The sequence below is a fragment of the Echinops telfairi genome, unplaced genomic scaffold (assembly GCF_000313985.2).
Source record: "Echinops telfairi isolate 266 unplaced genomic scaffold, ASM31398v2 ScPeMD7_7457;HRSCAF=8495, whole genome shotgun sequence".
Taxonomy (NCBI): domain Eukaryota; kingdom Metazoa; phylum Chordata; class Mammalia; order Afrosoricida; family Tenrecidae; genus Echinops; species Echinops telfairi.
This window is the reverse complement of record NW_022111357.1, coordinates 20,784,573-20,811,092: the sequence shown is the minus strand read 5'-3', so window position 1 is coordinate 20,811,092 and position 26,520 is coordinate 20,784,573. Positions and strand designations below refer to the sequence as shown.

The window sequence follows — 26,520 nt, the reverse complement described above, 5'->3', positions numbered from 1 at the left end:
CCCCCTGACGGCCGCCACGAAGGCCATGATGAGGGTGAACGGCGACGACGACAGCGTCGCGGCCCTGAGCTTCCTCTACGATTACTACATGGTCCGTCCGCCCCCAGCCCCCACCCCTTAGACAGAATGTGCGTCTGCACAAAGCTCACACCCCACCTCCCAATAGCCTGTCTCGGCCACTTCCAATCCCCCATCACGCTCTTTCTCTCCGCCGCCGAGCCTTTGCACATGCTGTTCCCTCTGCTTGGCATCCTTCCCACCCCCTTCGTCCCCCTGGCTACACCCTACTCTCAGCTGTCGGGCTGAGCCTTCACGGCGCCTCATTCATTCCGCGAGGAGGCTTTCTCGGGTCATCATTCTGTGCCTAATCCAAGCACCTTCAGCATCGTCTTGACCTCTGTCCGTAGACGTTTGCCTTGTTCACACTTTACCTTTCTACTTCTCCCGAGACACGAACTCTGGAAGGAGCCCTGTCCTGGTCGTTAGTCCCCAGCACTCCATGCCCAGTTAGCTAGCCTGTGTTGGTGAATGGGTGGAAGCGGGAATCCCCCACCTCAGCCAAGGGCACGCCAGCCCAGCAACACTCAACTTGCTGTCTTCTTTCTGCCCCTGTCCCATGATCCTACCGGCTTCTTGGACATCACCACCATTCCAGCACACACTGCCCACCACCACACATACCTGGAGCATACTTTCTACCTTCTCTCAGAAGCCACTCTGCCACCCCCACCCCCTCTCCTCAATGCCTTACTGTCCTTCCCACCCCTGCCACCACTACATCCACTGTAGCACTTCTTGACAGACTGCCTTTGATGGTTCTCTGATCGTTTCCAGGGCTCTGGCCTTGAGTCCAGGAGACTGTCAGCAGTTGAGTTAGGTCATCCCAGGTCTGAGAAGTGGCGCTTGAACCAGCCAGCAGTCCTAACTACAAAATACACACCACGACGACCTCACTCCTCCTACTGCCAGTGCTCATGCCAGGCATTGCTGATGGGTGATAGGTGGCCTGTGTTCCCACTGGGGGCACATGAAGCTGCAGAATCTTCTCCCAACCCTGAGTTGTCCCAAGAGAGCTCATTTCCTTGCCAGCTCTGGGCTGGGTGATTGCTCCCAGAGACTTTCCCAGATGTGGGGATGGAGAGACACAAATAGCCAGCCACCGAGATCCCTGGCTCTGAGCATGAAGATTTAAAGCTATTTTGCAAATCAGCCCTCAAACGTACTGACCCAAGATGCATTTTCTCCATCTTCCCATGGAGGTAGACGGCAAAGTCTCTATGCGTGTGCAGAAGCCACAGGGAGCAGGGAGGGGTGGTTGGAGGGAGGCTCCAGATGGAAGAGGCCCCAGCGTGTCTGTCTCTCTCTGGCTCTGCCCCTCGTGCTGGTGTGCTGCAGTTGCCCCCTCCTCCTTCTCCCCAGCAGACAGGCCTTCTGATGGCATTGGGAGCAGACAGACGGGAAAGGAATGGGAATCAGCTGCTAAGCTTAGAACTGCAGTGGAAGTCAGGATACTGGGTCTGGGTCTAAACCAGTGGTTCTCAACTTTCCTAATGCTGCGACCCTTTAATACAGTTCCTCAAGTTATGGTGACCCCCCAACCATAAAATTATGTTCGTTGACACTTCATCACTGTAATTTTGCTACTGTTATGAATCGGGCGACCCCTGTGAAAGGGTCGTTCAACCCCCAAAGGGGTCGAGACCCACAGGTTGAGAACCACTGGTCTAAACAGTATCCTGGGATTTACAGCTTGAAGGTGAACCATAAAAGTCCAAGACCAGCTTTCCTGGGCAAGAGCTCGTTCTTGGGCTGTCTAGTCCCTCCCAATCCTGCCCCTATCCCAGGTAGTCTGGGAGCCCACTGGATTCAGAGGCTTCCCTGGGGTAGAGGACATAGTCTGATGGTGTCAAGAGAGTACCAGGTTGGGAGTTTGAGACCAACTCCTGCCGCAAATGGTGCAGAGATGCTTTGGACAACACAACCAGCTGCTGTTTGCTGGATGCAGGGCCCTGAGCAGGGCGCCTTCCCCCTTTCTGTCCCATGGATGTGATTAAGAGAATGGGCCCTAGAGCCACTGGGGAGGATTGGAGTCCTAGGTCTGGCTTTATTAGCTGTAGGGACAAGTGACTTAGATGCTCTGAGATATAAAAAGTATAATTACAATCATGAAAGGTATGATTGCTTAAAGAGTGCTCCCCATGTGCCAGGCACTGTTTCCAAACAACTCCTGAGGATGATGTTATTATTCCTGCTTCTACATCAAGGACACTAAGGCACAGAGAGGGTAAGGAACTCTCAAAAGATCACACAGCCAGCCTGTGGCCGAGTTAGGAACTGAATCAAAAAAGTCTGGACTTACAGTCCATGCTCCCAACTACTAAGACAGCAGAGCCTCTGTGATCCTGTGTCCTCATTCATACAATGGGGAGACCTTTAGTAGCTGTGTTGGAGAGGTTGATGAAGGTTAAATGAGAAAACACATGGAAGACACATAGCCCAAGATCTACTACATAGGAAATACCCCACTAACAAACTTGATTGAGCAAGTATGTATCTGTTTGTGATAAGGCTTCATAATTCCCTCAAAGCAGGCGTTATAACCCCCATGTAACTTATGGACCCAGAGGCTCAGAGAGGTGTAGTGATTTATCCCAAGTCACACAGCACTTTTGAACAGATAGTTAAACCTGCCTGGCTTCAAATTCTATGCTCTTAACTGGTAAGGGACCCCTGATGGCACTGTGGGATAAGCCTTGGGCTATTTATTAACCACAAGGTCAGTGGTTCAAATCTACTTAGCTGCACCATGGGAGAAAGGTGAGTCTGTCTTCTCCTGTAAAGTTTCAATCCTGGAAACCCTACAAAGGGTTGCTATGAGTTAGAATAACATTGATGGCAGTGGGCTTTGGTTTGGGAGTTTAACTGCTAAGCGTGAGGTACCTCTTCCCACTCTTGGGGTTCATTTCCCTAATATGGGGTTCAGACCACGTGATGGCTAAAGCCGCTGCCAATTCCAAGGACTCGTGGGCTTCCACCCCACTGACCAAGATGGCTTACTTCCCCTGCGAAGGCCACAGGAGGAGGCTGAGGCTCCGAGCAGCCAGACTGAGACCATGAGCACTCATAATCCCTTCCTCCTTCTCCTCTCAGGGCCCCAAGGAGAAGCGGATTCTCTCCTCCAGCACCGGAGGCCGGAACGACCAGGGAAAGAGGTGAGGCTCGCAGATGCCCAGCCTCTGCTTCTCTGTCCTCCCACACCTCCAACCTCGGCCTCTAGCGCAGGGCTGGCATGCCCCTTAGGTGTAGAAGGCACAGCGCTGGGGAGCCCTAGGCCCACCGTGCTTTCAGGAGCCCACGGAAATGTTTTAATTTAGGTCTTAAAGTAGTAGAAAGAACAGAATACAACCTAACTAAAATTGTAATATATATATATATATACATATATATTAGATATAATATAAATATATATAAATATAAAATATAGTATGTGTACATATATAATATATATATGGAGGAAGGAACCTTCCATAAAAGATATAAGAACCTGACTCACAAAAATCTACACCCACACACACCCACACACACACCACACACACCCCCTGCAGGGCTGTGGGTCAATTTACTGAAAACAAACTTCAAAGCCTCAGGAATGGCAAAGCCCTGGAGGCAGCTTTTCTGCCTCAGCTCCAAGGCCCTCCTCCCCACTGCAGCCCCCTCCCCCCCCAGGGTCACCTGGGTTCCCGTCCTTCATCCCCCGCCTGGCATCAGTGCCCCGGGGCACTGGTGTTCCTTTCCTGCAGAAAGTACCCCAGGCCACCAAGGGCTAGATGAGCACAGGATGGCCCCTGCCCCCTGTCCCCGCTTCCCTCTTCTGGCCAACCCGGAGGCCTCCCAAAGATGACCACCCAGGGCGGCTGCCCAGAAACTTTCTTCAGGCTCTTTGGTGCCAGGAAAAGGCAGACTGCTGAGGCCGCCGAGGCCTGGCAAGGGAGGCCCCGGCGCAGTGTGTCTGTGTGCATGGCTGGCCTAGGGCCACCGCCCTCCTCTGCTGGGAACCAAGTTTTTACACTATTATTAGCATTTTTTCTGATTACAAGGCTCTACCTATTTGTTGTAAATATTCCAATTCTATCGAGATGGAACGGAGCCCTGGTGGCAGTGTTGGATAAGCCATGGCCTGCTCACTGCAAAGTTAGCAGTTCAAATCCGTGCTCCGCTTTGTGAGAGCAAGGTGAGGCTGAGCGCTCTCCTGAAGACTTACAGCCTACATAGGGTTGCTTTGAGTCAGCATCCACTCAGGGGCAGTGGGAATGTTTTGTTTGTTTAAGAGACAGGTATAAAGTGAGTGTCCTCTGAGTGCAGCTCCTCGGTCCCCCTCACAGTCTGGGGTCATATCCGTACAGAGTTCTCTAGAAGCTCTCACAGGCTGACATGCACCCACCACCCGCGGGCTCAGTCAGTACTGTTGTCTTGAATCGGGGACATTTTGACTTCAGCTAAGAAATGATTCAGAGTTCAGGTTGTGTTTTTAATTAGCAAGTACTGTAAGGAGCTCCGTGGCTCTGCAAGGAAGCACCGGGCTGCTGACGGTCAGGTGGGAGAAAGATGAAGCTTTCCCCTCATGTCGAGATGTACAGGCTTGGAGACCCTACACGGCGATGCTGTTCATTGGACCTGACCCCATGGCGGTGGCTTGGCTAGTTTGGGTAATGAGTAAAGGAGGCAGTTTCCCCTTGACCCTGAGCCTGTACTTAGTCCTGTCCTCAGCAGCCTCCTGTAACCAATGGGCTTAGGGCATTATGAGACTGCGGTGAGCACCCTCCAATCTAGCCAGGGAGAGCCCCCTCCCCCGCCCCAGGATGTAGGGAGGAGAGAGCGATGTTCTCACGTAGCCCGCCTCTTCCTCCCCAGGTACTACCATGGCATGGACTATGAGTCGGACCTCACCCCCCTTGAAAGCCCCACCCACCTCGTGAAATTCCTGACTGAGAACGTGTCTGGAGCCCCAGAGTACCCGGATCTGCTGAAGAAGAACAATCTGATGAGCTTGGAAGGGACTGTGCCCACCCCTGGCAAGGCACCGCCCCTGCCCGCCGGCCCCAGCAAGCTGGAAGCTGGCTCTGTGGACAGCTACCTATTGCCCACCAGTGATGTGTATGAGAGCAGCTCCCTCAGCTCCTTGTTTGAGGGCATTCACGGGGCACCGCCTACCCAGCGCTGGCAGCCAGACAGCACCTTCAAAGATGACCCGCAGGAGGTGAGGACCCAGCCCTGTAGCCCTCACGACAGCCTTGGCTGTGTGCATGTGCATAGACAGAAGGAGAGAGGACAGGGAGGGGGTTGGAATCTGTGGAAAAAGGTGCCGGGCGCTGCAGCAGGGTTGTCATGTACAGTTGCCCAGGGTGTACACTGAACAACCAGCTAGGTGCGAGTGGCAGCCCTGGGCAGTGGTCCCCACAACCAGAACAGGGCCACTTATTCTCTTGGAACTGTTTCTCTGCAGACGCTGCTTTTCCCAGATATCCTGAAAACATCCCCGGAGCCCCCATGTCCAGAGGACTACCCCAGCCCCAAGAGGTAACATGACCCCACTGAATCCTTGGCCACCTAGGCAGTGGGCAGGGGGCTGCAGGCAAGCCCCCACACTGTCACCAGAGTCTGATCTATGGCTGGTCAGTGCCCAGCACCCAGGTGGCCCAGCCTCCTCTGTGGCTTTGTCATCTCCGCGATCTCTGGTCACCACTGGGCGCTCGTTCAGCAACGGGCTAGGAAAACTCAAACCATGTGGAGCTGGGGCCCAGGAAGTAGGCGGAGCCAGGTCATGGGCAAGCTGCGGGCAGAGGCCCCTGCCCCCGCTCCCGAGAGCCCAGCCTCACCGCCCTGGCCCTCTCCCCTGCAGTGACTTCGAGTACACCCTGGGCTCCCCCAAAGCCATCCACATCAAGTCTGGCGAGTCGCCCATGGCTTACCTCAACAAGGGCCAGTTCTACCCCGTCACCCTGCGGACCCCAGCAGGAGGCAAAGGCCTTGCCCTGTCCTCCAACAAAGTCAAGGTGCGTTGGCCCTGGAGCAGCCTGGGAAGGGGTGGAACGGGCCCCCAGGCAGTGGGTGCTGTTGAATCCCTTTTCACCCATTGCCACGGATGGGGAAAACCGAGGCCAAGGGACAGAGTCCCTGAGCCCGGCTCTGGGAAGGGACTGGGCCGGCGTGGGGTGACGGTGCCTGCTTCCCTTCCTTGCAGAGCGTGGTAATGGTTGTCTTTGACAACGAGAAGGTCCCGGTGGAGCAGCTGCGCTTCTGGAAGCACTGGCATTCTCGGCAGCCCACAGCCAAGCAGCGCGTCATCGATGTGGGTGAGAGCCTGCCCCAGTGGGGAGAACCAACCGCGCAGCGCAGGCTGGCTCTGTCGCAGGGAGTGCTTGGATTAAATGACGCTCACAGCTCCTGCCCTTCCCCTCTGTGGGCGCCAGGGTCAGGCGCTAAACCCTGGCCGAGCCCCCTTTCACCCAGGTGACGCTGAGCCATCTATTAAAATTAAATTCACTGTGGAACCAGGTGGAAGTGATGGTAAGAATCACTTCATAATCAGTCCCTGCGTTGCTGAATCTCCGGTGTGAGCATGGCGGCCTGACCTTAGGCCAGGTGCGCTGCCTGGTGCTTTCCTTGCCATAACCCCGACTGACCCACTGACCCTGCTGAGCCACCCAGAGGGGAGGGGCCTGTGAGCCTTCTGCCCTTTCAGAAGAAGAGCGAGGCAGTGCCCGTAGAGACATTGCACCCGCTCTGCCCCTAGCAGAGTGGGATTCCCACCCAGGGCTGGTGGTGTGTAGTTAGCTGGTCTATGGGCGCAGGGCCCCTCGTCCAGGGTAAGGGGGCGCTAGTGTGAAACTTACAGTTCCCTGAAGGTCACAAACAGCTAAACACCCAGCAACTTGCTGAAAGGCTGGTGGTTTGAACCCACTCGGAGGCACCTCGGAAGAAAGGCCTGGTGGTGGTCTGCTTCCCAAGACGCACGGCTGGAAACCCCCGTGAAGCAGCTCCACTCCACAGCACACAGGGTGGCCACGCGTCGGAATGGGCTGGATGGCAAGCGGCAAACACAGCCCTCAGACGTCCTCCCTGTGGCCCTTTCTCCTCCCCTCCGGGCAGCCCCCTGCTTTCCCCCTCCTGCCTGGCCCTGGTCACCAGGTCAGCACTAGGGCTCTTTGTAGAGATTTGCATCTGTTGCCTTGGAAGGAACAGCCTCTATTCCTTGTTGCTTTGGGATAAACACAGGCTGGGGACCCCAGTAGTATAGATAAATAGACCCCTGGGGTTCTAGTGGGAAGGGGGAGGGGCTGTCCCCATCAGGGGCTTGACCCATTAAGACACAATGCAGGCAGCCAGGCTTTAAAGGGCTTCAGGCCTTCTGCTCTGGGAGCGGGGACCCTCAATGTCTGTCATCAGGCGGGGAGCAGGTCTTCTGTGTAAGCTGCTCTGTACCTGTCCTGGTCCCCACAGTGGGTAGGACCCGTGGCATCCCTCCCTCTCCTCCTATCTGGGTGACCCGTGTCACATCCCCTCTGAGCCTTCTTTCTCCAGCTGCCCCATAGCGGCCCACTGCCTGCGGCCTCACAGCCATGACTTCCGGCAGGAGTCCTGGGTGCTTGAGGATGAAAAGCTGACTTATTTGGAGTGCTGATAAGAGTATTTAGGACAGTGCTTCTCAACCTGCCTCATGCCGCGACCCTTTCACAGTTCCTCATGCTGTGGTGACCGCCCCCCCAACCATAAAATTATTTCTGTTGCTACTTCATCACTGTCATTTTGCTACTGCTATGAATTGGGCGATCCCTGTGAAAGGGTCATTTGACTCCCAAAGGGGTCGAGACCCACTGGTTGAGAACCACTGGCTAGGAGCATGGGCTCAGGAGCCTGACAGGTGTGGGCTCCGGTCCTTGCTTTGCTTTGTACTCGCTGTCTGACCGTGAGCCTCGTGAGTTTCCTGGGAAAGCTGAACACTCACCGTGTAGTTGAAGATGCACTGAGTGCTCGTCATATTGCGGGTACCCAGTAAGTAGTAAAGGCGCTCTGGTGGCGAAGCGGCTTGCTCACTGAGCTGCTACCTGCAAGGTTAGCAGTTCGAACCTACCAGCCATCGTACGAGAAACAAGAGGCTTTCTGTTCCCATAAAGCTGTATAGCCGTGGACACTCACAGGGGCAGCTCTACCCTGTCCTTTAGAGTCTAAGTCCGATATTTGCCTTTGTTTTAAGTAGCAGTTGCTGCTATTATTCTTACTGTTACCGATACTCTTACAGCTGCTAGTGGGCCCGGGGGTGCTGTCCGGTAAGCGTTGGATGGCGAACCACAAAGCTGGCGGTTCAGAACTCACCAGCCACTCGCGGGGGGAAGATGAGGCTGTCTTACTCCGTAAAGGTCTGCAGCCTCAGACCCCGCCGCACAGGGTGGCTGGGAGTCAGAACCGGCTGGATGGCGGTGGGTTAAGACTACCTCTCACGGCCATCAAGACGACGCTGATTCCGCGCGGCCGCTGTGGGCGTCCGGGACTGTGCCTGTGTTTGTTTTTGTTTTTTAATCCCTTTATTGGGGGCTCGTACAGCTCTTACCAAAATCCATCCATCCGTCCACTGTGTCGAGCACATTTGTACCTATGTTGCCATCATCATTTTCAAAACATTTTCTTTCTACTGGAGCCCTTGGTATCAGCTCATTTTTTCACTCCCTCTGTTCTTCCTCCCTCACAAACCCTTGATAATTTGTAGATTATTAGTTTCCGTGCCTTACTCCGACGTGACTGTAACTGTTTATGGGAATGGAAAGCCCAGTCTTTCTCTCGAGCAGCTGCTGGTGGGTTTACATCGCCAGCCATGTAGCTTGCAGCCCGACGCCCAGGCACTGCCCCCACGGGCCTCCATGATCCTATCGCTAGTATGGCTATTATTTCCATCCCGACTGCTGGTGGGTCTCCGGACTCAAAACCAGTCAGAAGTCTACCTCTGTTGAAAACCAGTTGGCTAAGCCAGGGATTCCCCCCGAGGCCCTTGGCAAATCTGCCTCAGTTTCCCCATCAGTAACCCTAGGGACAGCAGTCCAGGGGCCTTCTGGATGGAGCGTGGCTCTTGGGGCGAGGAGGGAGGCCCCAGGCTCCCGCTGACCCCCGCGACCTGTGTTTCAGCCGACTGCAAAGAGAACTTCAACACGGTGCAGCACATCGAGGAGGTGGCCTACAACGCGCTGTCCTTTGTGTGGGACGTCGCCGAGGAGGCCAAGGTTAGCGCGGGCGGCGGGCACAGAAGCCATTCTGGGGAGACGGTGGCAGACAGGCCCCACTGAGGGTGCCAGCAGGGGAGCCCCAGACACAGGCCCAGGCAGGCCGCACCCACATTCCAGCACATCCACTGCACGACCCTCTGACCTAGACCCCCTTTGGACCAGAGACTTAGTCCCTGGGAGCCTCTGTCTTCTGGGCTGTAAAATAGGAGGGCTGTCGGGTTGTTGTGAGAACTGGGAGCAGAAGGTAAATGGCAGCCATCAGCTTGGTTCATAAGTGGTGGCTGGGACGATGACTCCCCTCCTCCCATTTACCAAGGAGCCCTGGTGGCACAGTGGCTTAAGCACCGGGGCCAGTGACTCAAACCTACCAGCTGCTGCTCCCATCGACGACGTAGTCTTGGAAATGGGTCTGCTCTGTCCTCTAGGGCCCACCATGGGGTGGAATCGACTTGATGGCAGTGAGTTTTGGGGTCCCAGATGGGAAGACTGAACCATGGGCAAGGTCACACAGCCAATTAGAGACCAGGACGCTGCTGGTGCCCTGCGTCCTGACCTGGAGGTCTGGTTGATGATGGTAGATGGGCACAACCATCTGCCCCGCGGGCTGGGGCACAGACTACCCTACCAGGCCTGTCTGCGAGACCTGGGGTCCGGCAGGCTCGGTGGTTTTTCACCCCAGTAATGAAGTGCTTCTGGCCTGCCAGGCCCATGACGTGAGCCCAGCCACATTTCTGTCTGGTCAGAGGGACCTGTCTTGGGCCCTGAGGAAGGGGAGTCAGGAGCAGGGTGATGGGGGGCTGCCCCTTCCCCATGCTGGCCAGGCTCAGCTCCTCAGCAGAGCATGAGGGCCAGCTCAGCCCCAGCCATTTCTGCCTGGACAGGCTAGGGAGCCACGTTGGCTTCCCTGGCCGGCTCCAGGCCCAGGCTGCCTGGAGAAAGTGGGGGTGCAGGAGCTCTGAAAACAGAGATTATTATTATTCAAACAAATGCCAGGGGCTGGGGGAGGGGCTGGGACTCCCGCTCAGGGGTAGGAGGAGGAGAGTTTCATGGGAAGGGAGTGGTGGGTTTCGGTTAGGATTTTCTCACAGCCTCTTAAGCCCCCAGGCCTGGGCCCTTCTCCGGTGGGGGCTGCCATGGTGGGGCTGGGGGAGGGCGAGGTATGTCTGGCATGTGCTTGGGGTACGGCCCCCCTAGCAGAGCAAGGAAGGGGTCTGCTCAGACTCCCAGCCCCACCCAAATGTACAGGGAGGGTCATTTCCCAGGTAAATATCTCAAGGAATAGGAGGGGGTCCACTGCTAGACAAGCACCAGCTAACCTGACCTTTCTGAGACTGACCCCAGCCTACCATCATTTGACCTAGAGTTTGGGGTGACACTTCCCACTGGCCCAATCACAACAACTGTACAACCCACTACCCTCCTGACAGCCCACACCCCAACTCCAACCTCCCTGCCCCACAGTCACTGCAGACACACAACCACCCTGTGCGACAGAGTAGAACTGCCCTTGCGGGTTTCCAACTCTGGCAAGCTCCCAGGAACAGAAGGCCGCATCTTTCTCCACGGAGTGCTGGTGGGTTCAAACCGCCCACCTTTCGATCAGCAGCCCATGAGGTTGTTTAAATGTCCCCTTTTGCTTAGAAGGAAACGGAGGCTCAGCAAGCTTAAAGGATTTGTTCCAAGCCCCAAGGCTTGAGTGGCAGAGCCCAGCTTCCCGCCTCAGGTCTCCTGCACACAGCCCCACCCCATTCCATGTGTAACTGCCAGGAGGTCCCCTCACTGCTCAGAACCTCTGACTTCGCCATCTGTAAAACCGGGTGACCAGGAGGGATCCCTTCTCGTGCTGGGGTGGGACCCGAGGAGTTGGCCGGAGGCATCTAGCCATGGCTGGAGCTGGTGGCTTGAGGGAAGAGTGGCTTGTCCATCCTGTGACCCCCAACAGGGACGGGAAACTTAGCCCTTCTCTACCTCCCCGTTTGGAGTCAGGAACAAGCAAGGGTTTGGAGTTGACGCCCCTGGATGCCCTTCCTAGGCCTCCCAGGACCGAGAGGATAGGACCATCGGGGTGGGAGTGAAGCTCGGCTAGTGCCTGTGCCACTTTGGGAAAGTTGCCTCACCTCTCAGCACCGGTTTCCCCACCTATAAAAGACAGGTGGTACTGGTGGCCCTCCAGGGGGTGTGAGGATTCAGGGTGCAAACCAGGTGTGCAGTGGGCTCAACAAGCCAGTGTTGGGTGTGTGGGGAGGGGGGAGAAGGAGGGTGGCGCTGGGCGGATATCAGGTCAGGGTTGTGCGACAGCCCGGCTGGTGACTGGGGCAGGCCACTTACAGCTTCCCCTTGGCCCCCAGGTATTCATCGGCGTCAACTGCTTGAGCACAGACTTCTCCTCCCAGAAGGGGGTGAAGGGCGTGCCCCTGAACTTGCAGATCGACACCTACGACTGTGGCTCAGGCCCTGAGCGCCTGGTCCACCGCGCAGTCTGCCAGATCAAGATCTTCTGCGATAAGGTGGCTGCATGGCCAGCAAGGGGGTGGAGGCCCCGCCTGGTCCCAGGGTGCTCCAAGCCCCTCACACTCCGCTCTCCCTCTCTGTGGGCCTTGGCATTTGTCTGCCTGTATCTTGACATTTGTCTCTCTGTATCTTTTCGTGTCTCTCTGAAAGTCTCTGTCTCTTGCTGGGTCTCTGTCTATCTGTGCAGCTCTCTCGGCATCATTCCTGTCTCTCGCGTTTTTTTCTCCTTGTCTCGCTCCCCGGCTCTCTCAACTTTTCTGTCTGTCTCCATCTCTCTCATACTCCACATCTGCCTGTCTGTCTCCCAAGGACTGTACTGACCTCGGGCGGGGCCAGGCGAGGCCCAGCACTTGCGTCTGCCCACCGCCTGGCCTTGCTCCTGAAGCTTGGCCCACGTCAGAGACGCAAAGCAGCAGTGAGTGGGGCAAGAGGCAGCCCTGGTAACCCTGCTCTCCTTCCAGGGAGCCGAGCGGAAAATGCGGGATGATGAGCGGAAGCAGTTCCGGAGGAAGGCCAAGTGCCCCGACTCCAGCAACAGCGGTCAGTGGGCAAGGGTGGGCTACGATGGTGGGCCAGACTGAGGGGAAGTGGAAGGGGGACACTCGCTTGTCTGGGGACATGAACAGAAGGACTTTGGGACCCAATGGCTTCTTCTTCCCAGCAGGCATCAAAGGCTGCCTGCTATCTGGCTTCCGGGGCAATGAGACCACCTACCTGCGGCCAGAGACAGACCTGGAGACCCCTCCCGTTCTGTTCATCCCCAATGTGCACTTCTCCAGCCTGCAGCGCCCAGGAGGGGTGAGGCCCAAGAGGGGTTCACACACATGCGCACACGCACACACATATGCACGCACACACACACCTGTGAGTAAGCCCAGTGGCCTATTCTACTGAAGAGAGTTGGTGACCAAATGGACTCTATCACCATTGAAATGTTCACATGTGGGACCCACGAGGAGGTTCTGCTATGTCCACCTCAAGCTGGACTGTGGCCCCTCACAGCTGGGCGGACAACAGCCCTGACTACGGCGTGGTATGCTGAGCGCTGCCTGTGCCTGCTCGCTGTCAGTCCTCACAACAGCCTGCAGAGTCCTGGGCTCCGGCAGTCCTCACTGCCACACTGCGGGAGGCCCGGGGCGCACCATGCTTAGCGAGGGATGGAGGCACAAGTCTACCCAGGAGGGCCTCGAGAGATAGGCCAGGCCTTCTGCTTCTGCAAACAGCAGCCACTGGACACCCCGTGGGGCACAGCGTGACACACCTGAGTCCCCATGAGCTGTCATCAACTCCACAGCAGCTGGTTTCCAGCCCCATACGGGAGAGCGTGTTCTCCCTGGGTTACCCTGTTGCCGTCGAGTGGGCACTCACTCATGGTGACCCCAGAGGACAGAGCAGAGCTGCCCCCTAGGGTTTCCAGGCTGCTGGAAGCAGAGGGCCTCGTCTCTCTCCTGAAGAGCAGCCGGTGGGTAGGAGCCACCGACCTTTCCGTAAGCATCTTCGCGGTGAACCACAGGGGTTCGTGGGGAAGAAACCGAGCACAGACAGGTGAAGAAACCCGGCAGCTTGGCCAGAATTCCGATCCAGGCCTCCTGGCGTCCGAAGGAAGCCGTGCTCTCTACCACTGCTGCCCAGCCCCTAGTCACAGAGGCCCGTCCTTCAGCGGCCCGGCCAAGCCCTCTGCCGTGTGCTCCTTTCTCCCCCAGCCCCTGGGGTCGGGGCCGTTTTCCACACGGGTCACACAGCCAGTCAACACAATTCCAGACCCATCTACTAGTTGGCTCCCATACTGAACAATTTGACTATCTCCTCCCCTTCGGGGTTACAGCTCCCCACCACACGGGTGGGGAGTTGCACAACAGTCTCGACTAGCGAATGGACTTAGAACGAGGGTGGGTGGTGGAGCACGGAGAGCGAGAGATCTTCTGCTAGGGTGTTCAGGCTTTCCTAGAGAGCCGTCCTCTGTCTTGATGTTGCCCTTAGCACAGGCATAAAGCACCCATCACCTCCTCTACGACCCCCAGCTTTGCCTGAGGTGGAGGTTCCTTTAGAAGCAAGGTCACACTCACTGATGGGGCCGTGTCTGAGCAGAATGGGCTCAGCCCCCCTCCCCCAAGGATGTGTCTCTCCAGAAGTCTTCCAAAGCTTGGGCTCCTCTCAGTTTCCGGGACGGGACTTGACCGGGGATGTCTTCCTTTTCTTTGCAGGCCGGCTCCTCGGCAGGGCCCAGCGGCTCCAACAGGTACGTATGGAGAGGAGCGGCCGTGGCCCACCCGCTGGCCTGTCCCACTTCAGGACTGCCCCAGCCTGCTCTTCCCTCCGCTCCCTCCCGGGGAGCTGGGACGCTGCTCCCAGCCCCCAGCGAGGCCATGCACCTCCCCAAGGGATGAGACTGCCTGGGGATTTTATGAGTTTGCTTTATGGGGAGAGCTGGCGAATTGCTGGCGAGACAGCTGCTTGTAAAAAGGGCAAGAAGAAGCCTGTGAGGTGGTGTGCAGAGTCAGAGGGCAAGGTGAGGAGGCCGGGCTGGAGGGACAGGCCCCCTGCCCACCACCACGCACACCAGACTGGGAGCCCGGGGGCTGGGGAAGGACACCCACCTTTCCCTTTGTGGCAGATAGAAGCTGTCCCTTCACCTCTCTGCGCTCAACCCACATGCCTGTCCAATGAGGAAACCAGCCCGGCCAGGGTGGGGTGTGGGGTGGCAGACAGAGGCTGGGTGAGCGGGTGGGGTCTTTCAGATGGGAAAAGTCCTTCCTGTAGAGCATTGGTCCTTAGGACCCATTTCCGCCCTACTTCTCACAAGCAAACCCTGCCACCTATCCCTCACAACAAGGAGCCCTGGTGGTGCTGGGCAGTGGTGTTGGACCACTAACCACAAGCGCAGTGGTTCAAATCCGCCAGCTGATCCTCGGGAGAAAGATGGAGTCTGTCTGCTCCCTTAACGGGTCATCGCCTAGGAAACCCTGTATTTGGTCCCTGCGTTGGAACGGACTCAATGTCAGTGGGTTTGATGTCCTTTGGCTTTGAATCCCCTCACCACAGCCCCCAGCAAGTTAGGCACCCCACGGCTTCAGTGCTGCAAGGTGATTCTGAGTCACAGCGACCCTATAGGACAGAGCAGAACTGGCCCCCACAGGGTTTCTGCTCCGGGTTCTGCTCCAGGGATCCTCAGGAGCTCCCTCTTAAGGATGAAGAAACTGAGGCTGGGGCAGGGGAGTAAAGCAGACAGCTAGCTATCCAGTCGTCAAGGCTGAACTGGACTCCCCTCCCACCTCCTCAGATGGACCTGGGTCTTCAGGATCAGGATGATGGTGGTGGTGGTGATCGCTCCCCTTTACTGTGCCCCCCTACTGGGAAGGGCTGTCATTCCTGCTATAATCTCACCTCTGCCTGAGAGACCACAGTCCTCCTACACAGCCAGCCAGCGGAAGGCTGGGGTGGGAGCCCAGGCAGTCCAGCGCCAAAGCCTGCTACCTGAACCGCTCTCCCGCTGCTTTGTACTTGCTGCATGGGGTCTCCTCCACCTCTAGGGTCCCTGGGGGCCCAGCTGGGTCCCTCACGCACCTTTCCCCGCCGTCCCTACAGGTTGCCTCTGAAGCGCACCTGTTCACCCTTCACCGAGGAGTTTGAGCCTCTGCCTTCCAAGCTGGCCAAAGAGGAGGATCTCCAGAGAGGTACTCACCCCTCTGTTTGTTACCCACCCCCACCCCACAGTGCCACCCACGAGGCCATTCCCAACACCAGAGACACAGGTGCTGGCAAGGCAGAGAGAGCAGGGCCCAGCCCGGGCAGGAGACTGCTCTACGCCTCGGTGCTGGGTGTGGGCCAAGTCTTATGGGCTGGTGGGTGAGGAGAACACCTGGGCACCTGCCTTCTTGGGCCCCGCTTCAACACAGGCACCCCAGAGGCAGCTGGGGGAGTTGGCCAGCTTGTGATTTTCTCTAAAGCGGGTGGTGGGAGTGGGTGGGACATAGAAGTCTTGCTTTCTGGCTTTGACCCTCCATCTCTGGTAGTAGCTGACCCCCACCCCCCACGCCGGGTCAAACCCCTGGGCTGTAGCTGTCCATCAGGAGCAGGGCCACCAGCGGGCAGCCACCACGAGTTGAGCTTTGCTCTGCATGTGGTGCTTCCCAAATTGAAACGTGCGGTCAGGACACCACCAACTCAATGTGAGTCCGTGCGTGCTGGCAGCGACCCTCCGTTTGACAGATGGATAATCTGGGGCACACAGTGCCAAAAGCGCTTTGTTAAGGTCTCACAGATGGCGGGGCTTCCAACCCACCCACGCAGGCACAGGGGCGAAGGGCCCAGGCGCCTGTTGGTGGTCGCAGGGGCTGCACGCCCAGGTGGAGTGCTTCCCAGCTGGGCTGCCCCTCACGTGAATGGCCCTCTGCAGAGAACAATCTAATGGTAAATGCTACTTTCCTGAGCTACCCGGCCGCTAACGCTCCCCCTCGCCCTCCAGTTCTGCTGTACGTGCGCAGGGAGACCGAGGAGGTGTTTGATGCCCTCATGTTGAAGACGCCAGACCTGAAGGGGCTGCGGAATGCGGTGAGCGGCCTTCTGGACCCCCGCCCTGGTCCTAGCGCACCCCCTGGGCTCCTCCCCACAATTTCTCATCACAGTTCTGATTTCCCACGGGAAGACTCTGGAAGGAATAGTCCGGAACCTCAGCTTTCTGGTGGTCGACCTGTCCCACCCCGTGTGGGGGGGCAGGCGAGAGGGGTGTGCCTCTGTGATGTTATCTCCGGGCCCTGGGAGTCGCCCACACCATAAATCTCCTTAATCTGATGGCTGCTGTCTGACAGGCCAGGGCTTTTTGTTGGCTTTGCAAACCTGTTTCTGTTTTAATGGGAATGAAACCCAAAAGGCCAGGCCCAGACACACGCTCTTGTCTCTCCAGGGCAGGGGGGAGGAGGGGGCTCATGCCCGCCTGCTCATGATTGGCTGGGTCACCGGCTGGGGTGGCAGGAGGCGGTCCATGGACAAGGAGGCCAGAGGAGGCCTTCCCCAGCCCCCCAGACTGCCAGACAGCCGCTCGGTGAAACAGTGCAGTCCTGAGCAAAGCCACGGCCGGCTCTGCGGCTCTGAGGAAAACTGAGCAGGCATGGCCCCACCAGGGCCAGCTGGGTTTAAAGGTCAGGCTGCTCAAGAAAGCCAGAGGGAGCCAAGAAATCAGGCCGCAGGGGATAGAACGAAAGAATTCAATAGCTGCATCTGACCCCAAGACCAACCCACTGTTGGACTTGATTCCAACTCTGGAGTAGAACTTCCCTGCCGCCCCCCACCCATGGCCCCAAGGCAGCCATCCTTAGGGGAGCACATGGCCCCGCCTCTCTCCCACGGAGCTGCTGGTGGGTCACACTGCTGACCTTTGGGTTGACAGCCAAGCACACTAACCACTGTACCACCAGACCGAAGCCTCACGGTGCGCCAGGTGTTTTTCTCAGGCATGTTGCACTTGCTACCCCCTCACCTTCCCCTCACCGCCCCAAGGGGTGGGCCCTGTTATCCTTGCCACCCTTCCCATGAGGAAACAGCCCCCAGGAGGTGAGGTAACTTGCCAAGGTTACTCGGCTAGAAGTGACAGAACTGGGATCCTGCCCAGGCCCTCTGCACTGCGTAGCCATTCGATCCTGCTCTCGTTACATATCATTAGCCCCGCCTGGCACCGGCCCCAGGAAGTGGGGCTCACAAAAGGCCACGGATGTCCCTTGAATAGAGACTGCGAACCTTTAGGGTGGACAGACTTAAAGGGCTCAGCTCCCGAGCGCCTTCCCAAACTGCACTTTTACAAACTCATTTTCCGTTTCAGAGGAGTTGTCTAGTTCCAGGGGGTACAGAATTCGGGGCAGAGCAGAGACCAGAGAGTGGGCTGTGGCCGGACTCAGACTGGGTCTTCTCTGAGCGCACAGCTAAGATAGGAACGGCCGAGTGAGAAGAATTAACGATGAACCATTGTATGGTTTTTTCTAGTCATTTCTAAACGTTTACTCAAAGCAACGCTCCACCAAGGACAGGAGGCAACAGACAGTCCAGCAGGGAAACCGGTGTTTACTTAAACGGGCATGGAGCCCTGGGCCACCATCACCTTGGCCACCCCTTGTTGTTGTTGTTGTTGTTGTTGTTTGGCCAGGGGCCCCTCCCCACAACCTCTGCCTTTAGCTCGTTGAGTTTCTTCTGCTCGTCTTCTTTCGACTTGAAAGCCTGTCTTCATCATTTTCTCGGCTGGTTCTTGCCACCTTCACAACTGGACAGGCCGCCTGCTGCCCTTTCCCCAGACCTGCCCCCCAGACCTGCTCTTGCCCTCCATGTCCCTGCCTCCAGCAGGGGACCACCCAGCCCCGGCCCCTGCTGCAGGTGGCCAGTCACCGTTGGGAAGACCCTGAGTCGTTCTTCAGCTCAGCTGAGGAGACCTTCCTGGTAGCTCTCGGTCACATCACCGTTGAGATATAGTTTAGAGACGTGTCTTGCTTGCAGGGCAGTCAGCAACACTGAACACCAGCACATGCCAGGGGACAGGGGCTGGGCGGTGAGCACTTCACACCCTTATCTCGGCCAGCTTGCCCCCACATCTGGTCACTTCAGCTAGTTTACAAGGATGCTGAGGCTCCAGAAGCTGGGGGACTTGGCCTAAAGTGCCACAGCGCCAGGTGGTCTGCCCTAGTGGGGACTTTGGGAGCCCTATGCGTGCCCTGCGAGCCTGGGCAGGGCCCTCGGCCCTCTGCACCGCCGTTTCCTCCTCTGTGGGCTCAGCGCTAACATCGTGAGCTAGGATGGCGTGGGAACCCGGGTCTCAGGCTGGACTTGGCACGTGGCTTAGCCTCTTCCTGCCTCGGCTCCTCACCCGTCAAGTGCAGATGCTAATTCCTGCCTGGAAGGGGAGCATTTGAGCACCCCCACTGTTATACTTCTGAAATGGCAACAACGGCCTCTTGTCGAGATCTCAGTCCATGCCAGGAGCCGTCCTAAGTGTTTGACCTGGGCTGATGAATTCTAACAGAAACCTCCCAGGTGGACTCTCTTTCTGTCTCCCTGAGTACCTGGCCAAGGTTGCCAACTTGGGGATGATGGAGCCCTGGCCGTGGACCCTCTGAGTGCCCAACACTGGGGCAGGGGCTCAGGGTTAGATGGTCTTCTAGTTCTTTTACAGCCACTGAAAAGGCTAGTTGGCCTGAGTTTGTTGGGACAGCGAAAACCTTATGATACAATGTCAAGTAAAACAAGCAACCTAAAAAGTCATGTGGAATATAAAAAATCTTTACATGTGACCAAAAGATGATAATACACACACCCAGATGTTATTAATATTTATCTCTGAGAAAGGGGTGTATAGATGATTGTCAATTTCTTCTCTGTTTTTTCCACAATATGGATACATGTTATTTTCCAGGCTTCTAACTGGTTCCAAGTGGGTTGGTCATGGCAGGTGCCGTGAACCCAGAACAGACCTAAAGCTGTAAAGTATGGGTGCGCTGGGGGTTAGCCCCAACGTAAAAGAAGAGTGTCAAGCCCTGGCGTGCACTGAGCCCGATGCAGGAGAGGGGACGGCTACAGGACTGGGGAGAGGGGCACGTCTTCAAAACAATGCAGTTGGCAGCCGTCTTTGAGCTGGGCTCTGTTGCTTCCACCTCTGCCATGGTCGTAGACCATGCCCGCTGCCCTTGTTTCAAACAGGGAGACGGCATTTCTAGCTGGGCATCGACCTGCAATGCTGTCCCTTCCCGGCGTCATTCCAGCATGTGCATACCTTATAAATTCAGGTCCGTTCCAGTTTTGCTTTGTCGGCCATGAATTAATCGGGAAGAACGAGGTTTTTTTAAAAACCTCCAGGAATTTTTTTTTTTTAATCATGAAAAAACCTTGATGTGAAAAAAGTATATTTTTCTTGACAAAAAAAACTAAAACACCAGTTTGGGCCGCAGACAATGACTCCTCTACCATTCTCTTGCAGATCTCTGAGAAGTATGGGTTCCCTGAAGAGAACATTTACAAAGTCTACAAGAAATGCAAGCGGGGGTAAGTGCCCAGTACACAGTCTCCCTCCACACATCCCCCTTCTCTAAAGCGAAGGCTCAGAGGGTCGCAGCAGGGCCGGGTGTGCAGTGCTGGCAGGGTCTACAGTCAACCTTTGTGGAGAGGCCCAGGGGAAGAGGAGGTGAGGTAGGCAAGCCCCGGTCAGGCTGAAACCACTGGTCACAGAGACCAATCATCGATCACTGTGGCCAAGGTGGGCATGAAAGACCGGCGGCAGGCCTTTGTACGTGACCTCCTGGGGTGGAGGAGAGCGTGCCAAAGCCAGAGGCCCATGTTCTAGTCCCTAGGCCGCTGGACAACCTGGGCAGGCCATTTGACTGTAATGATAAAAGTTAGGGTGATGACCCTTCACATGAGCACCCACTATGTGCCAGGCACTATATTAAGCACATCTTACTTAAGCCCCATCGCCACACTCAGGCAGCTACTGCCACCCACATTTTACAGAGAGGGAAAGGGAGGCAGGAGGGCTGTGCTGGAGGGACTAGGAAGCTCATGCTACCACTGACTGCAGAGCGTCTGCAAAGGATTCTGGGATTGGACCCTGTGCCAACATCCTCCTGCGATGAGGCCATCAGGATGCTCCATGACCCTCCGGCCATGGCCACAGAATCCTGGGACTACGGGGAGGGGCCACAGCCCTTGGCCATCTGCCAGGGGGTTGGGGGAGGGAAGGTCATGCAGTGACTTCTCTCCTAGGTTTCAGTTCCCTTGTCAAAACCAGTGAGCTGGGACCTAAGGCCCTTCCTGTTGGGTCCCTCTACCAGCCCAGCCTGGGGCCCTGGCAGTGAGGAGCAGAGGGGCCCTCAGACCTGAGCCATGTGGGTAGTCTAGCTCCGGCCACATTTACGAGTAGCGGCGATCAGAGTTTGCCGGCAGCTGCCATCTGTGGATTCTTCTTTTTGGACTTCGCTGCACAGGCAGGGTCTAGTCAGGCCCCGGCTGGGCCTCCTCCCCACAGGCCAAGCCCTGCCTTCACCTCGCTGCTTCCCACGGAGGGACGGTCGGAGGGGAGGGCTGGCCCCTGCAGCCCCTGGGAAGGGCGCCTGCTGGGTTTTGGTTGTGTGCGTATCTAGGGGTTTTTTTCCTCCTCCAAGTTTCGGTTTCAAACTGGGGCTCGCGTATTCTCTGGAGCTGAACCACCTCATGACTGAGGGCAGGCTCGGCTCTGCGCTGCCCAGACAAGCCCGGCCCCACTTCCCCTCGGTGCTAGCACCTACGCCCCCTGGCCCAGCCTCACCTGCATCAGGCCTGCCCTGCCCTGCAAATCCCGCCATGGGCCAGGCTGAAGGGCCAGTGCTGCCCTTTGCGTGTGCTAAATCATTACTAGAAATAACTAGTTTGGGGAGCACTGAGCTAAAGAACGCCCACGTCTCATCTCACTGGCCCGTCACAGATGAAGAAGCAGAGAGTCCAGACAGTTACAGACAGAGCCACAGAGAAAAGCCAAGACATCTGCTCAGGCCCCCTGCTTGCTCCTCTAACCACCAATCAGTGTGCGAACCCAGGCTGTGGTCAGGCTGGCCAGTTTGTCTGCCGGGTCCCACGGCCCAGGGCAGAGCTCACATCTCTGCAGCCATCGTGAGCCCTCTCGCACACATGCCCTAGCCATGCAAAGCTCAGGTCAGGGCTTGTTTGAAGAGCCTGAGCGAGAATCTTGCCCCCTCCCTGCCCCCGAAACCCTCTTGGGAGAGGTGGAGCTGGGCTCATTGGCTGCGCCCCTCAGAGTCGAGGAAATTCTAATCAGTGGCCTAGTTTATTTTCATAAAATCCTCTCAAAAGTCCTCTGGACAAAGGTAGATACAATCAGCTTTACAAGCACCACTGAGTGCCTGAACGATTAGCAAATACATTGTTTTTGCTGGCAGCTGGCCAGGGGCTTCATGCGAACCCGGACAGAGGCAGAGAAGCTGGGAAGTGACAAGCGGCCCCTGTTCTGTGACAGCAGTCCCCGACAAGCCCATTCTCGGGGCTCCCTTGGCTGGCCTTAGCCTCTGAACACTGAGGGCCCCAGGGCTTGCCTGGGGTCCCTTCTGTGGAGGCATGCGCTCTGGCCTGTAGAGACCCCGCTGGGGGAGGTGAGGGAGTCAGCCTTCCCATCAGCTCCCGAAAGGCTCACCGTGCCTGGCAGTACCCAGTAAATGGCACCGTCTGAAACAGACCCACAGCACCCACCCCTCAGCCCCAGCCCAGCCCCCGGCTCCCTCTGGTCTGCGCCCTGCCTCCAGCCCCAGACAAAGATGCCTCTGTGGAGAGGTAGGAACTGCAGACAGGACCTGAGGAAACGGGATCCTGTCATTAGACGTTGGCAGGCAGCACCGGCCTCTGGGGGCCCACGCTCCGAGCTTCTTCCTGAAAGAGGCCCTGCTGGGCTCCCACTGGCAGAGATGGCTGTGCTGAGACTGGGGGTTGTGGGCTCACCCATGTCTCCCCCTGCCCCATCGGGAAGCTGGGAGCTGGTGGGAGATGAGCTATATGGCTTTGATGCTCTGGCCCTCTCTGGTTAGCCCTAAGTCCTTGCTTGGAAAATGAAGGGCAAGCTCCTCCAGGCTACCATACCTCCCCCTGATATTTCGGCTTCATAAGGATGGGACTGACAGGAGATGGTGTGGCATTTACCCCTTAGTTCAGGCGGGCACATCTGAAAGACATAATGCAGCCCCCTCTGACCCAACCCACACTGACCCGCTGCCATACCTCCTGGATAGCCAAGTCCTTTCCGTGTGGCCAGGGCCCGGGGAGCATTGCACCGTCTCCAGATCAATACAGCCCTTGCTCAGAAATGTCCACACGTCTGTGCATGGGGAGAGGCAAGCGGGGGAAGCGTGTGGGCTTGGGTTTGCCGTGTGGTATGGCCACGTAGGCCTTGTGCCTTCTTGTAAAAGGGAGCTCGTTGTGAGGATCAGAGAGAATGTTTGAGATGTGCCTAAAGTATTGGGGACACCCAATAGGTGGTAATGATTCATATCACCATCATTCAGAGGGTCGGGAAACAAGATGGCCACCCCACCCCCTGCTGCATCCGGACAACATCTCCTTCTCTTCCAGAATCCTGGTCAACATGGACAACAACATCATTCAGCATTACAGCAACCATGTCGCCTTCCTGTTGGACATGGGGGAGCTTGATGGCAAGATCCAGATCATCCTTAAGGAGCTGTGAGGCCTGAGCTCCTCGGCAGCTTGGACCTCTCACTGGGAAGTGGCCCCATGCCACACACAACCTCTCCACACGCCTCAACGCTGTTACTTGAATCCCTTCCCTGACGGAAGCGCCCCTCCAGTCACGAGCCCACAGATGTCAGACCCTGACTGTCTCCTGATCTGACCCCCAACTCGTGCTTGAATTCCCTTTGGGAACTTCCCGCCAGTGCCTGCTCACCAGGGACTCTGCCATCGTGGTCACCAGACTGGCTGTTCCTAGTCCTCAGAGCCAGGTCCTGCGGCAGACCTCCTACAGGGAAGCTCCCTCCTCAGGTGGTGGGGGTCGACTCTTGGTCCCCAAGGCAATGCCCACCCACCGCTCGGTTCTCCTATCAACTTTGGGCCAAGGATTTCTCCCCGTTGGCTCCGTTCACTTGAAAACGTTGTGTTTTTCAGTGCCAATGACTTTTGAAGACGCTACAGTGGAAACCGCCCCTCTCTCTCTCTCTGTGTGACTTCTTTGGCGCCAGGTGTAAATACTGGCACTGAGCTCCTGGAACAGAGCGACCATTGTGCAAAACAGCCCGCGTCCACTCATTGTTGCACACATTTCTATTTACAGTTTTCATTTGTGATATATATATGTATAAATATATTGTGTACATATATGCAACATTTTGTATTTTTCATGGATGTATTTTTATCATTTCAAAAAATGTGTATTTCACATTTCTTGGACTATTTTTTTAGCTATTATTCAATTATGCATTTTGTATACTCGTATGGTGTTTAGTAATAAAATTATACCTGTTTATTCTGTCAAATGGCGCACTTGCTCCTTTGGTGAAAGTCTTCAGTGTAGAGTAGGGAGGTGTCTCGCCGTCCGTCCCAGGCACTCTGGGCATGGCTGGCCAGGTGTGCCACTGCGGAAGGCAGCAGAATCCCAAGGCCCAGCTCTCTGACCCAGGGCAGCCCCACAAAACGGAACGCTAGGCCCTTAGGATCCTTGACTGGATAAAGAAGTCCTGGGGACAGATCTAGGGTGACTTCGCTGAGCCGCTCACAGTGGAGGGCTAGGGACAGAGCCCCGGGTTGGAGGCACATGATTTGAGTTTTGTGTCTGTTCTGGCTCTTACACTGAGCCCAGTTGCTCTCCCTGTATGCACCCCACTCTCTGGTGCCCGGTATGATTCAGCAGCTTGATCTGGGCCGTGGTGGGAGTGTTCACCCTACGGCAATGGACACACGCTACAATCTGGGTTTGGTTTCCTCTAGGCAACCAATCACAGGCCAGGGCGTTGGTTTCTTTTTCTTTGGCGAGCGAGCGAGCTTACCAGGACGCTGTCCCTGTCTCCCTGCTGTGGAGTTGCTTATAGCGCATACTAGCCCTCTAGTGCAGAACTGCCTCTCTCTTTCCAACACTGCAACTTCGTGGGAATAGAAAACTTCCTTTCCCCCAACAGAGCCGCTGGTTGGCTTCTAATTGTTCACCTTGTGGTTCGCAGCCCAGCACATAACCTACTAGGTCACTAGGGCTCCCTACTACCTGTTACTTTGGCCATCAAAGGTGGGGTGTCATGGTCTAGATTGGTTGTCAACAGCCACCCTTAGATCCTCAGGGTTCATCCAAGTCCCCAAGGCCAGCTGGTAGAAGTGTGGGAAGGGGCAGCAGGCAGGTCCCTGAACACCCTGCCCCAGCTTCGGCCCTACAGCGCTTTCCTGGTGCCACCTCAGTGTCTTGTAAGCTCTTTGTCTGAACAAAACTTCAGGAGGAAAAATGTCCAAGACCACACCTAGGCATCTCCACGGGCCTCCCACTCTCCCAGCCACTCGGAGGTCTGGAGTCAGTGCTGGGGTGAGGCGCGGGCAGGGGGCGCACTGGTACCAAGGGGGTGCTGGAGAGCTCCGCATGCATGTTACACAATAATGCAGTGCAATGTTTCGAAAACGAGAACAACAACACAACGTAAACGTCAGAGGCAGGCTTGGTCTGAGTGGTCTTCCCTTTGTCTCCCTTGTGGCTCTCCTGGCATTGCCTCGAGGGGCCTCACTGCTGCAGTGACATCCCTGGAGAGGCCAGGCTGTGGGCGGGGCGGGGCACCCCTCAGGGCCAGAGCCTGGTGGGCAGGGCAAGGTGCAGCTGTTCCACCTCAGCAGTGACCACCTGGACCACCCTCTCCACCCCATGGACCACCCGCTCCACCCCAGCCACCCCGCACAGCCTGGCCAAGTCAATCTGAATTTCTGGAGGCTTGGCCCAGGCACCTCCCGAGGGATGACAATGAGCACTCAGGGCAAGAAGCAGGGCTCTGTCAGTGCTGGACTGGGTGACCCAGGGAGGGAACTGTCAGCCTCGGTGCAGCCTCGGGACCGGAAGTGGGGCTCCCCACCCCGCCACCCCACCCCCACCAGCCCCCGGGCTGTGCTCCACAAACCCAGATCCTGCCCTCGGGGGAAGCAAGGGGTTAGGGGAGCTGCTGTCCTGGCAGCCCCTAGCCCTGCTCGGAGGACCAGGTGGGGTCAGGGGTCCAGGTACACAAGAATGCCCTTTCTAAGCAGGTGGTCATTTCAGACCTCCAGCTCGCTGACCGAGCGCATCGCCTGCCTGGAAATACAAATTTTGTGGTGCCTGCCGCTAACATTCCGATATTTTTGTTTACTGTCAATAAATCTAGGGCACGTGAGTAGGGAAAGGGGGCGAATGGGGAATGGAGGAGTGCGGGGATGAATGGATGAATGAACGAATGAATGAATGAGAAGGAAGGAGGAGTGAAATGACAAAGAAGTGAGCCTAGAGATGAAGAGTTGAACAACAACGTGTGTTAGACCCGCCCTGTTTGAATGCAGGAGCCCTGGGGAGAAATATGGGGCTTTCTGCTCCCGTCAACAGTGAGCCTTGGAAACTCTCAGGGCCAGTTCTGCCCTGTCCTACAGGGTCATGGTGGGGCAGCATCGACTCGATGGCCGTGAGTCTGGTTTTTGTTTTATTCAAAGCACGGTCAGTGGACCAGCAGGATCAGCTTCATCTGAACAATGTCAGGCCCCACCCCATAGTCCGTGTCTTAATCGGACCTCCTGGTTGTGTGCGTGCGCGTTAGAACAGGGGGTGACTTGCCTAAACCATCAGCGCAGCCTAACCCTAGCTGGACACTTATTCCCACCACGCTGAGAACGTACAACAACATCAACTGTCCAAACCCACCTCCGAGCAATAAAACTGGACTTCCAAGGGCTGGGGTCCACACAGGCGCTCTCTACCGAAGCTTCTGAGGTGACCTAATGTCCATCTAAGGCTGGGGGTCACTGGGATGGATGCACTGGACATAAGCAAGGGTCTGGAAGAAGCCCTTAGCAGCCCATGGCTCCTCCAGGAGGGCGGGAGCCATCCAGACAGAGTGTCTGTGCTTAGGGCTTGGGCTCCAGCCATGCTTTCCTGAAGATCCGGCCTCTGACTCCAGCCCACACCTTCATGGCCAAGAGTGTCCTGCCTGGCGGTGCTTGGGGGGCTGTCTGGGGTGAGAAGAGGTCCAACTCAGTGTCCTGTTGATCACCA

The 26,520-nt window shown here is 56.6% G+C and overlaps 1 protein-coding gene across 1 annotated transcript; it reads left to right on the top strand.

Moving 5' to 3' along the window:
• GRHL3 (grainyhead like transcription factor 3) lies at positions 1-23,255 on the top strand. Its single transcript, XM_004705100.3, has 15 exons — positions 1-91; positions 3,151-3,212; positions 4,912-5,257; positions 5,504-5,577; positions 5,900-6,053; positions 6,242-6,353; positions 9,178-9,272; positions 11,624-11,782; positions 12,248-12,326; positions 12,451-12,584; positions 13,991-14,025; positions 15,372-15,460; positions 16,252-16,337; positions 19,741-19,805; positions 22,872-23,255. The coding sequence occupies exons 1-15, from the start codon at positions 26-28 to the stop codon at positions 22,984-22,986; spliced, it is 1,671 nt and encodes a 556-aa protein (XP_004705157.2). The 5' UTR covers positions 1-25; the 3' UTR covers positions 22,987-23,255.
• The last annotated feature ends 3,265 nt before the right edge of the window (positions 23,256-26,520 follow it).

Excerpts from the sequence above, each read along its gene's own strand:
- GRHL3 (XM_004705100.3), top strand. The coding sequence starts at position 26 with ATGATGAGGGTGAACGGCGACGACGACAGCGTCGCGGCCCTGAGCTTC. Across the intron at positions 5,258-5,503 it reads TCAAAGATGACCCGCAGGAG|ACGCTGCTTTTCCCAGATAT; the intron begins GTGAGGACCCAG and ends GTTTCTCTGCAG. Across the intron at positions 16,338-19,740 it reads TGAAGGGGCTGCGGAATGCG|ATCTCTGAGAAGTATGGGTT; the intron begins GTGAGCGGCCTT and ends ATTCTCTTGCAG.